Source organism: Haliaeetus albicilla, chromosome W (genome assembly GCF_947461875.1).
Source record: "Haliaeetus albicilla chromosome W, bHalAlb1.1, whole genome shotgun sequence".
Taxonomy (NCBI): Eukaryota; Metazoa; Chordata; class Aves; order Accipitriformes; family Accipitridae; genus Haliaeetus; species Haliaeetus albicilla.
The window spans coordinates 6,125,254-6,139,026 of NC_091515.1; the positions used below are offsets into that span (position 1 = coordinate 6,125,254).

General features: G+C 36.2%; 1 protein-coding gene across 1 annotated transcript in view; it reads left to right on the plus strand.

Annotated features, from left to right (window-relative positions):
• The window catches only part of RIT2 (Ras like without CAAX 2), a 177,169-nt gene that overhangs the window by 40,645 nt on the left and 122,751 nt on the right, over nt 1-13,773 (plus strand). The window contains exon 2 of the mRNA XM_069775069.1: nt 11,179-11,235. Within this exon, the coding sequence (XP_069631170.1) occupies nt 11,179-11,235 (57 nt within the window). The remainder of the gene's footprint in view (nt 1-11,178; nt 11,236-13,773) is intronic.

Below are 13,773 nucleotides of genomic sequence, written 5' to 3' on the forward strand. Positions count from 1 at the left end.
CTGTCACCAAGAAGGGTCCGGTGTCTCACGGGGGGATTAGGAAGGTAGCACTCACGGCTGGGAGCACCTGAAGTCACCACCCAAAACCTGCAGCCCTTTAGAGGCTGCCAGCGCAAACCCATAGCTTCTCCCTTGTGTGCATTTATGATACTGCAGCTGAAACGTGTATTTGAATACTGTAGGAGTATTGAATAAGAGTGATAAATCCAGGAGTTGATTTACAATGGAAAAGGAGTGCCCCAGAACTTGAGTCATATTTCAACAATCTCTTTTCAATAGTGTTGCCTTTGTGATTTTTATTTTTCCTGCATAACCGTGTTTTAAAGTGGTACCGGTAGCAAAACAGAACTACTTGTTCCCCATCCAGAAGACCTTGTTATCCTCAGTTCCAGGCCTTCTCAACTGTTTGCTTTTGCTTTTTGGGTAACAGTTTGTAATTATCAGGCTTTTTGATTTGTGTGTGTGCATGTGTGTATGCAGGAGTAAACAACTGAAGAGCCTCACCAACTGAAGAGCCTCACCCTTTCCTAATCTTACAGAAATTCTTCTAATACACTAGAAAAGACATTAAGAACTCATGTCGGTATAAGTGATAATGTGTCAGATTTGACTCCATTGTGAAGTGTTGCCTAATTAGCTGAGAGAGAAGCATCTCTGAGACCTCACAAGGAAAATATGTTTCGTTCAAAGTCGTGTCGGTAGTGAAGAACACTTTTCAACTCATACAATGCAAATTATGTGGTATTTAGTTTCACTGAGATACATAACTCCATTAAGATAAATATAAATTTAAATATATGAGTAGGAAATAAATTGTTGAGGACAAAATTCTAGGACCAATCAGATGTCTTTAATGACTTCAAATTTTTATTGGTATTTTAGTAATGTCCTTGTGTCAGTCTTCTGGCTTTAGATCTATATTCAGAAATGCTTCCTTCTTACTTAGACTATTTCCTTTAAATATGATTTAACACCATTGATATTACTGGAAAAAATGTGTCGGGTGTTAAAAGAATGGATCAGAGAATTTCTGAACAAAATACAATATTTTAGATTTTGTTTACATTTTACATTGAAAGAGAAAGCCAGCATATTAAGCTACCCTAGTAAATAGAAATTTTGAAAAAGATCATGAAAGTGATGAAAAACTATCTATAAATCATATAATTCATAGTAGAAGTGTAAATATAAGTAATATCCTATAAAATATTTAACAGTAAAATTAATAAATCAGTTCTGTACTTTGAATAATTTTGATACTGTCAATGCAAAGCAGTAAATTTACCATTATTTGGTTTAGTTTCCTCTCCTGAATTTCATCCAAATCAATTTTCTCTCCATGAAGTATTTTCATTTCAATGGAAATTCATTCAGCAGCAGAAAACAAGTTCATCATTTTAATCATCAACACCTTTAAAAAAACAAATCCGAATTTTGGAGAGAGATTCAGATCAGCGAGGACAGAGAAGCACCTAAACCCCGTAAAGTTAAAGGGAATTGAGTGCCAACAATATCTGCAAATCTGGATGTTATCCTCTACAAGACTTTAACTGATATATTGAGAAACCCTAGCACTGGTAAAAAAAAAAAACAAACAAAAACATAAAAGCTGGGCTGTGTTTTAACCCTGAATAAGACTTCTGTGAGGGGTTAAATGGAAGAGTTGTATCTTCCTCTTTGTTGTGTCATCAATTTTCCAGACCATAGGTTTGAAGTACAGAAAAGTTGGTACCACATTAGAGAGCAGCAACTATATTCTCCCCCTTGCAAGAAAATACAGCTGCTGTCACTGCCAATTCATCACTGCTTGACATATGGGGTATAATTTCACATAGAAGGTATCACAGGAGCTAACCACTAGTTTATGTTAGGAAACCTGCAAACAATGTCAATTTACTACTACCTGAAACAGCAGTGAACCAAGTCGGAGCATCTTAAGTTATCATTACATGGAAGCATGTCAGCAGTTAAAAAAAGGGAGAGAAATAAATGTGGTTGCTGAGAGGTTTCTTTCCATGGAATGAAACAACTTTATCCTTTCTTGAAAGTCTTTTTCACAGTGAGCTAATCATACTTGAGACTGGTAGCTGCAAGCCAGGGCCCACTTGTATAAAAAACTACGCTATATTTTTCTCATTTGCTGTACTTCCTTTGTAAAATTAGGAGATTTATCCATTGACTTTAATTGAAACGTGTCTGTTTGTAATGGCTCAAGATCGGCTCTATTGTTCTCTGAAATAATATGTGAAAATTGAGACTTTCTAGCTTTATTTAATGTATTCTGTTTTAAAAATCACATTAGACTGGAGTCTGGTTTAAAACCTTTTTATGTCATTACATTTTGGATTGCTCACTAATGGAAGGCTTAAGTTATCGTTGGATTTTCTAGCTGAAGTACAGTAGAAGACACATTAAGTTTTCTCACCAATTTTAACTTGATGGAAGAAACACAGTGGGAAAATGCGCTAATAGCAGCATTTACCAGAAGTAATTTCTGTTTATTAATGCATCTTGTCAAGTCGCATAAGCTAAGCAGGGTAGGGAATGTTCAGTATTTTTGTGGGAGACCTTTCTGGTAGGGGTCAGGGAAATACTACGGAGGAAATGGTGCATAAGTGGCAGCAATCTACCTTGTCATTATCGTTAATCTGTATCACATTGTGATGGTCCCTCTTATATGGGGAATAAATACAACTCTCATCTGCTTCCCTGTTTTGTTAAACACTGAACAAAGATTTTAACAGGAATGTTACAATGCAGTGCCTTCTGCTTCCTATATTGCACCAGGGACTGAGTCTGGATGCAGGTATTAATGCTAGTCAGGAGTTTTTAGTACAACCATTTTTCATCAGGATGCGCTGATTCAGAAGACATGGAACTTTTCTGCAGTGAGAGCACTTTCACTGAAGGTTTCCTGAAAGTTTCTCAAGTCCAAGATGAAGTTTTGCACAATTTCTCTTTTTGTCCGTCAGTCCCTGCTGGAAAGCTGTAACCAGCACCTACTATATGTCTCTGTTCCACTGATCACACTTTGAAGAGAAATAGTGAGAACTCCTGTCTTTACATCTAATGCTTGTGAGAAAGAGCAGCTTGAGAGATACTCTGGGATTAGTGATTTTTATTTATTCGTTCAAGGTGGGTCCCAAAACAAAACAAACATTTTTTCCTAACCTTTCTGAGGGAGTGATTCTCCTCTTCTGCTTCCTAATTCTTTGCTTTTACCCTGGGGGCACATATTGCCACAACGTATGGATTTCTGCATCAAGTCCTTTGTTTCCTTCGGATGCAAGAGGAGAAATTCTAAAACTGAATATTCTCCAAGGAAAGCTGTTTTCTGCCTTGCTCTGTCACCACCAGCTCCACTTCAATGTATTTTGATTATAGTCTGCTCTTACTTTACAATGGTGGAGTGTACAAAACTGTATGAGCAAGTCTTTCTCTTGTTCTGCAGTCTGAACAACAAAAGCAGGTCTCCTATTTCAGTCACTATGAATGTTAATTTTTGGTTTCCTTTGGTTTTTCTCTTGAGACTTACTTTAACGTGTTTCCCTCGTAATTTTGTGTTACTGTTTTTTAACAAGGCAATGAGGGATCTAGCTGGGACCCTCTGGAGGGAGAGAAAGACAGCAGCCTTCCTGGCAAGAAAATGTGGATTCCCAGGGAGGAAATGGGACGCAAGACAGTGAGAGTCAGAACTGACAGGAGTAAATAGAAGATGGACAGGCTTTGGAGGTGATGGCCTTTCACCCAAACCAAGCCAACACAAGTTTAACAGAAGGATCCATCTGTAACAATTCAATGGCAAGGAGGAGTTCCCTGTTTCTGTTCTGGCTGTCCTAGTAACTTGAGTTTTCTCTGTTTAAATTTTACGTGTTCTGGGGTTTTGTGTAGTTGATTTTCATTCTAGTAAGATTTAATTTAAAAGACTTTTGGCTTTTAAGACTTTGCTTTTCTGATGCTTACTGCTCTTTGCTGTGGACTTCACTTTGGTAGGTGAACAAAACACCTCTTACTTTGGCAAAAAGCAGTGTAAAAAGCAATGCTGTATCAGCAGCCTAGCATATGCAGTAGATTGCTGTACAGCAAGCTTCTGTATTTTTCTAGTACACCAGAATGAATTTAACACAGAGAAATAAAAATCTAGCTTCCCTTCATTTCACAGCCAAAGCTCAATAAATAATACATCGTAATACCTAAAAAATTAATAATTGCAGCTCACAGACTTTGCAGCATTCCTTCCTGAAATGATGTGGTAGAGCTCTTATCTTATTTTTTACAGGGTATAACAACATAAAAACGGCTGTACTGGGTCAGAACAAAGGTACCTTTAGGCTGGTATCCTATCAGTGCATCTAGCCTGTAGTGTTTTTTGGGGGAAGAATATATGAACAAAATAAAATGTATTAAAACTTCTTGAAAATCTTCACATCCTCCAGCAGTATGAAGATAAGAGTGTCTTATCGTGGGGTGAGATCTTTTAGTTTATTAGAACCACTTTAAAAAAAAAATCAATGTTTTAATGCAGCAATACATTTGCCATTTACCATGTCATGGGACAATCATGCAGTTAACTATACTCAATGTGAAAAAGTATTTTGTTGCTAGGTAATATTGCCTGGTATGGTGAGAAAATAAATAATCATTCTTTATTTATTTTCCTTATATTCTTAAAATTTCTTAAACCCCTGCATTAGACATCACTCTTCTTCTCATTCGTCTTTTTGACTAAAATAGATAGTTGTCAAAACACTTGTCGTATACCTTCAGCCACTCTGGGTGTTCAGTGCTCAGATCTAACACAACACATACCTCAACAGTGGTAAAACGGGTAATGCCGTTGATTTCCATCTGGGGCAGATCATTCACATACTCTTCCAGGTAAGGGTTTTAGTTTCCCATCTAACCAAGTTAGCTACCTGTCGTCGTGGAGGACTGCTGGTTCGGATGATCTTCTCTCCGCTGACATCAACCAACCTTTCTCACCTTTCACATTGTAGCTGTTTGGCAATTTTTTTTCACCCTGATGTAAAACATTTGAATGTAACAACATTAGTTCATCGTTCTGACTCCTTTTGTTTCGGTTCAGGTGACTACTGCTGTCAGTTATTTATTCTAAAACGTACTGTGATCTAAATGCAGCATGCGTAGATAAAATAAACAGAAATAAACCAGAGGAAATATACTGTATACTCAAATCACATAGTCCTTTGTGACTTGGAAAGCTGTTGTCTGATAGAGATGTCTGCTATTTTGTAAGATTTCTTAGTAAGGGGCAGGAAAAAAGATAACAGTGTAGTATCTCAGAAGTGCAACACATTTTATTCAAAATAGCAAAGGCTGCAGATGGGCTGGCTTTGACTGCATGAATTGTATATGAAGCTATCTCAGATTTTATTTTACTTTTCCTCTACACAAGCATATCATAAACATAGGCTCATTTAAGTTTTCCCTGGTTTTTACAAAGCAATGTTTTCCATAAGGAAATTTCTCCCCGGAAAGCAAGAGACTCTTTATAAAATGTTTGAGATCAAAAGCACGTAGTATTTTAGGAAGGCAAAAATTCTCCCCACCTGAAATTGAGAGTACAGGGGAAAATTCTCCAGAAGAACCTTCTGTGTCACTGATTCAAGGCAATCTTTTCATTTAGGAAGCACCTTAAAATCAAAGAGGTTTCTTGCATCTTCCATCCATGTGTGAATTCTGTTTCAGAAAATCCCCCATCTGGTGGCTAGAAATATTTTGTAGCCTAAATTTGTCTCTAGCTAGCTTCTCCCATTTGTTTCACAGAAAAATTTCCCATTGGCTTTAATAGCTTTTCTTTCTCTTGGTTGTCTTTTACCTTGATTTATTAAACTTGCAAAAACTGACCATACATGAAATCTATCTCAGACTGTATTTAGATTTTTTCTAACTTTTTAAAAATTTCTTTCTTTTTTTTCTTTTTTTCCTAATACATGCTAGCATTATTGGTGTCTCCAGCCATTCAAAGTTGCTGTGAGTGTTAATGCAATTCAGAGAGCAGATAAGATTTTGGAAAAAACTACCGTCTTCACTTCTTGCTGTTCATCACGTATATGTTTGCACATTGTTATTACAAAGTCTATTTGATAAGATTCAGTGGGCAGAAGAATGATTGCAAATGACTTTTTACTTGACAAGTCAATCTAAAAATTCAGGAATGAGTTCCAAAAGAGTTAGTTATAAGGATGTTTGTCATTTTTCCAAGCCAATGAAACAGAAGGCAACGTTCCAGTTTTCAGGCATGAACATTTGAAAAGATCGTACATTTTAGAAGATGATACCTGGGGTCTTGTGGGTTTGAAACCATCAGAAAAACCAGAACTGTTCAAATCACCCAATATTTCAGAGATAAAATAGTAGTAATAAAATGCTTGTCTGGTTGCTGAAATAGTCTAACTTTGAGATTGTAACATTTTTACATATATATATATATATACACACACACAAACACCTTATCAAAAGAACAAAATCAAGTATGTTCAACATGCCCTGGCCATGTTTTTAGAAAGTTATTTAATTTTACAGATTGATAGAGGGAAGGATGTCTCTTAAACTTTCAGCGCATTTATTGCTTTTTCTTTTCTGTGACAAAGTCTCTTCTTCTGGTGCATACTTTGTTAATATGATGTACTGTTCTGGTTTTAGACTCTGTAGCTTCTTTGCCACCTTCTCTATGCTAATAATACCTATACGCTTTCTTCTTTTCTCATGAACTTCATCAACTAATCTATAAATCCACTGCTTTTACCATATTATATTATTTTTAAGTCCATCTTCTATGCTGGTATCTTCGAAACCTCAATGTCTATAAAAACCCAAGTTAAAGATCCACTGGAATAGTGGATCTAAACTAAAGTGACTCAACCATACGGAATCACAGATCTCTGAGTTGCAACTACTGTGGTCATTTTGTTAGCCTATTTAAAGTGCAGGATTTTGTGATGAGGGTAAAGATTCTTTTGGAAATGGATTAATATACAGTTATACACAGCACCCAGGAGGAGAGTACGAATACATGGAAGTTCCTGGGTGAATAAAGAGGGATAGGAAGCTCAGGATGAGATATTCACATCAGAGATACTATTACTATAAAGAATATTGCATAAGCTCACAACATACTCTCCAGCCTTGAGAAATAGGTATAGGACTACTTTCAAAGTTGTTGGTATAAATCACATTTAGAACAAGTTATAAGGACAGCGGGATTCTACTGTATCTGCTCTCACAACTGCATTGGTATTGAAGCATTTTTTCTATTGACCTATGGGCTCACACAAACACATATATTTTAAAAAGTTGGTACCTTCTTTACATGGAATTTAATATTGTAGCACTGATCAAAAGGTTGCTTTAGAATAAATAATATAACCTCAGCCTTTTTTTCTAAGCATGGCATTTCCTGCTGGGAGGTAAATAAAATATTAGAAAGGGTGTAGGAATTACATTGGAAGTAGCAGACAGGACTAAGTTTATCATTCACAGAAAATATGTATTTCAGTGCCAACATCGATATCATGTATACCTTTCTAGATAGTTAATGGACATTGGATAAGCATAATTGGAAACAACTAAAAAATAAATGCAGGATCTGAACGCCTTTTTTATTTAAAAAATGCAAGAGAACTTTAAAGTTACATAGTTACTCATGCATATCAGGCTTACATTTATTCAGCTGAGGCTATCTGCACTTGCTTAGCCACAGATGGATATAAAGAAGATACTATTCATCTGAAACAATGATCCTTTTACTTATTGTAGTTGCCATGTGATGAACATGTCCCATTTAAATGGAATGATCTTCACAGTGTTATAAAATATTCATTAAAAATTTTCAGGCAACTTGCAATTCAAAATGTTTCACAATATCTGCTATGGATTAAAAGGTTTTGTTTTGTTTTGTTTTTTACCATTTTTTAACGGACTCTGCTTTTACATGTATATGTATTTATTCAAATATCGGTCTTATCCATTTATTCTGTTTTAATATCCTGCTTTAAAGCCACATTTTGATTCAGTGCTTTATGTGTGGCATAAATTAGAGTTAAAGGTCCCTAATTTATAGATCTGTAAAAATTTCGAGCAGTATTATTGGGATTTCCAAAGGAAAATGGTCACAACCGTATCTGATGATGGTTTGGATTTGTTAGGTGTGAGTGTCAATTTATATGGAAAAAAGGATAATGGATAAGGAGAAAAGGAGGGACCAAGGAGAATATTTTCATAAAGTAGCATGGAATACCCGTGCCATTTTTGTATTAATTTTCAAAATTAATTTGCTCTGGAAAATGACTTTGGAACTGATGTTAGTGTCAGGGAAGAGGCCAGTATATTCCAGCTGAGGCAGCTGTCCTGCTGGGGAGCCCAGACAGAGTTGGTTATAAACATGTCTAATTCCCGAGGCTCCAGCTGAGTTGTGTGGTTTCATGCCAGTGTGATTGAGCCTTCCTTTGCTCTGGGAAGCATTCCACCAAATTCTGACCATCATTCAGAACTAATTTCTGCATGTCTAGCAGCCAAGACTGTGGAATATCTGGTAAATCTGGACACGACTGTTGTTGTACATCTGACCTGATATTTTGAGACTTCTTGTCCCCTGTCCTCATGAAGTAAGGGGTTTGTTGTTCCACGTCAAAAGCTAGCTGTTCCTTTCCCTCAGAGTAAATGGCCTGTTACGCCTGCTCTGAAAATGTTTCCTGCACTAATATTCAGTCGGGTTTAACAGAAAATGCAAATTCGTATTTTAAAGAACACACAGAGGAAGATGGGTTGCAATTCCCACCTCTTATACCCCAGTTTCCTTATTCTACATTGTAATTCAGTGATTAAACAGATCAGCGTACCTCCATTCCTTCTGTCTGAGAAAACAAAACCACGTAACCTGTTTCTGGAAGAGGGTGCTAATCCCCATGCAGGAGGTGACAAGCACTAAAGAGGCCAAAGAGGTTCCTTACCCTGGTAATTAGGAAGACCCCTTGACAAAGGGCTTTCATGGAAGCACTTGTGGGATAAAATGCATGTAAAAGGAAGCTTTTATTCACCGTTTCCCTAGCCAGCTGATGGCAAGATGTTTTCATTTCATTATGTACAGTGCTTCTCTGAACACTTTTCTCAAATTCTGTACCTCTCCAGATTCATTTTATATATAACCAAAGCAGCTCATGCAGAGCTCTGGACTGAGACTAGGACCAGGCATATACAAGTCAGTGTTGTTGCACTTGACATTACAAGACATAAGCTCTTCTTCTGATCTGCCTCTAAAGCACTGTGTGCAGCCTAGGTTCCTGTAAAAGTTTTGATGATGCATATTCACACACACAGAGTGGTCTGGGGGATATAAATTTTACACGTCCCAATGGCTAACATTTTGCATGTTACAGTAGAAAGTCAGTATGATGCTTCCAAATTATTTCAGTCCTCTTAGATCCTGTGGATTTGATGAGGATATAAATGATGTATTGATTTGGGGCTGTCTCAGGAGAGAGCAAAAATGTTTACCATGATTTCTGGGTGTCCTCTGAGAATTTCCATTTCAGTTCTAACAACAGATTTTGTGATGCAAGCATAGCTCCAAAAAGAAACAGAATGAGATCAGATACAGAGTAGTTTGCTTTTAAAAAAAAATCTTGGCAGGAAAAAGCAGCAGGTAGTAAAGAAAATTGAATTCATTTGTGGTATAGGCCCTCAGAAAACTCAAAATGTGTAGGCATAAACCATATGAACAGCATCTCTGCTAGCTGCCTCTGCTTCTCAGAGCAAACTAGGCAGATCACATTAGGCATCAATTTATTCTTCATAAACCACTAACAGTTATCAGATGGAGGTGCCTAAAAATCTGTCGTGATTAAAAAACCAGGTGTCCTGGAAATGAAAGTGTCCAAACATACACAGTACTTAAAAGTAATGCATCTGACAACAGATAATACAGAAGACATGAGTGTCACTGCACGTAGATTTATTCCCCTATAATATGTATAGACTGAATGAGCTTTTTTTTACAGTTATCCTCTCTGAGTTACTATGAATTTATAATGCTGCTTCTTAACATTTATATTTGTCTACACTAAAGATGCAATAATTTATTAACATGGTAATAAATGTTTAATACTCAGTGTCTGTATAATTTTGTAAAACTATCTCCTTAACCCCCTGATTCTTGGAAATATAAGGAGGACAAACATTAAACTAAATGCAGTTTTAAAAATGGGTGTATTAATATGCAGAATTTTTTAAATGTCGCACTTCTTGTTCATAACCTCTGCTATTGAAGGTAACTGAGACGTTCAAGGCATAAGGCAGGATCTCATGTTTGATTTAACGTGTTGTGACTGATAGTTATCATTCAGGTGGGGTACTTTTTTTTAAACAAATGTCCACATAGCAGCTATAGAGGAATTTTAATGCAGGCATTAAAAAAACATGAAAAATTAAAATAATGAAATTGGCTTAAAAATCAAGCAATATTTAAAAAAAAATCTGTTAGGTCCTATTTTTTTGTCCTTCTGTTCAGTTGATATTCACCTATTTCCTTTTTGAAGGTCTTCTCTTCACAGCTCTCAGTGCTAGGTAGATACCTTTACTTTTCAAATGAGCTGAGATTCAAACTCCTGAGGAAAACCAATAAAGATAAAATAACTTCCCATGTTGTTCTGATAACTGATGATATTACTGTGACCACTGAATACCCAAGCCCAGTTTCGTGGTTATTCAAAGTCCATGAGCTTGAATACACCATAAATCAAATCAGGTACTGCAGTTAGTGGCATTTTGTAACATCATGAAAACTTTTATGAATCAGCTTTGTAGATTATGTTTTGTGCTTTCTTCATGGCAGTTTTCATCTGTATACAATATCAGGTTAACAGTATCTACCAGGTGTTAAAATGATATAACATTTTAATACAGCAATTGTTAAAATGCAGTTTAAAAAAGAAGAAAGTAAGACAATTAAAGATGTTTCATTCATGTGTTTTTCATTAATCCGTTCTTAGTTATCACTATAATGCCAATGCATTCTTGCAGCTATATATATAAGACTGAATTTTGTCTCATTTTCAAGCTGAATTCTGGATGAGTGAATTCTCTGCTTCTTCTTTTCTCTGTTGTCATTTAAAGACTAATATAATTCTTTTTTCTTCTCTCTGTCTTTCTTCTCTCCAGCAATGACAATGCAGTTCATAAGCCATCGGTTCCCTGACTATCACGATCCAACTATAGGTGAGTAGAGATTATTCTCTTCTTCACCCCTTTCAAACTCTCTGCCTATTCGAGACTGCATACAGTGAGAAGCTCTCCTAAATAGCACTTAGACAGAGTCTAAGCAAGATTTGTAAACTTTAGATGAAACCTTAATTTTGTGATGACAGTTAAATTGTGTCATGGTCATACCGCAGTTATTTCTTCCTGAAATACTTTGTGCAAAATCTCTTTCAACAACAGAATTGTAGCTCCATGCTCTATAATTACTAATGTCTGTGCAATTATAATCACAGAATACAAAACAAAAATCTTACAAGATAGAAAGCAGTCTTTCAAAGTACTAAAATAATGTAAAAACTCCACTCTGGAGTGTGTTTTTAAAAGTTTTGTTTTTTTAGTGCTGTTTTTCATGTTTAAACTCTTAGTTGACCTTCTCTAGAAAATTCAAGTGACTACTGAATTTATTATACTAGAGTTGTGCTCTGGGATCACACACTCTGCTGACTCCATTGGGTTTACCTGCATTATAAACTTAAGTAATGATGAATATTCACATATATCTGCAATACAGTGAAAGTCATCATCTTTAGATGCCAACCATTTTACATGACTATATGGCTGGAGTACAATGGGACAATCTGAGCTGGAAGAGAGATCTGGGATGAATTCTGGCTAACTGAGCTGATTTTCTGTTTCCAAAACAGTTAACTCAAAAAGGCTATGGCAAAAATTGTGTCTCATTAAAACATTTCAACTGTTTTTCCCCCTTCTAAGTCGGGTACAAATTTGGAAGATATTTACAGGGTATAAACCCAAGTAATTTAATGCCTTGAACAGCCTTGGATTCCTCTTGTTGTATTGGTTATAACCTATGCACATCCTGCCAGACACCTGTATAGACACAGTCCTGGGCAGCCTGCTATCGGTAGCCCTGCTTGAGCAGGGGTTTGGCCCAGATGACCTCCAGAAGTCCCTGACAACCTCAACCATTCTGTGACTCTATGATGTCAAGAATGGTTGTCAAAAGCCTCGGTTTTTTTCTTGCCGTTGAGCATCTTCTGGGCACTACTATAATTACTAATATGAATCAGTGTAGTAAAAAATGTACATTGCATCGAGGTAGAAATCGTCAGAACTGAATATTTATTCATTTAAGGGTAGCTTTATTAGTTAGTTTTACTTATACGAAAAAGCTTTTATAGGGACTATCCACGTGCAGTATGTAGTTTTACGTAGGGGAAGATGGCAGAATCTGGGCCTGATAATGAGAGGCACTAAAAATATTAACACTTACAAAGGTTGCTGGGGGGGGGGGGGGGGGGGAGAAGACTTTTCCAGCCCCCTCAGCCAAAATAATTTTTTTCTCATCTTTGAAATTTTCAAATCTTTCAAATGCAGGTTTAACCTCTATAAAATTACTGCATTGCTAAGTAGAGCAGCTAATGCTAGTATTTCTTTTAATTTGTTATTTCTCTAGTATTCCACATTTCCTGGATATTAACTTGTAGTAAATTGTGGTATTTTAATGATGAAAAAAAATGTATAAACTCTTCATGCCACTAGTAATTTTATAACCTTTAAAAATATCACATAATAAAAACGAGATGTGTCAACTCTAAAGAAGGCAAAGCTACTATGGAATTGCTACAAATTCATTCGGTGCACACAGGAAAAAAATGATCATTAGATCTAATTGGAAAAGAGGAGCATTAGTAGTTACTGACATCTTTAAGTTATGTACATACACCCATCTTTATTATTAACTATCCACCTGCCATCTGTTTTTATCCATATATTGTATCTTGTCATAATCTTAACTTATTGGTCTCTAGACACTACCACAATATGAATAATAGATAATCATAAAGAGAAGGAAAGCTTATGATGCATTATAAGTACATACTGCAGGAATGCCTAGAGGATCTAATCAGGATGAAGGTCTCCTTGAGTAAGATGCGGCTTCTACTCGGTAAAACCAACATTCTAAATAGAAGAGAAAGGGAGATAGAGCACAGAGAAATGAAATATTGAATTCAAACTCACACAGCTGGCTGGAGGCAGAACTGGAAGTACAACTCTTGAGTTTTATCTGTTCAGCACTTCTGCCTCTCAGAACATGCTGAGGACATCTTGAGAAAGGTTTATTTCTATTCATGCTCTAAACCATGTACTAAATAGCAGAGTATAATCTTGGGCTAAATATGTACATTTCCTCTTGGCTAAATTTTTTGTATGACCCCCCAATGTTGAACATAAACCCAAAAACCAAATAGAAGCAATCATTTGTTATCTGACTTGTAATAACAAATACATTAAAAAATCTCAGTACGCTGAAAAAGTTGATACTGTTGATATTGCTATTACTACTTTTGAGCCCCTGGTTTCAAATCACAGAATTCATCTCATGGCTTTTTGTACATCCGCTGGTAGACATGTTTTAACTACTTCCCATCAGTCTAATAAAACATTACATTTCTAGAGAATTTTCTGGGTTGCCGGTAAGAAAGGTGATCCAAAATGAGCATATCCAGGGCCAAGGCTGTGCTGATACCCGGA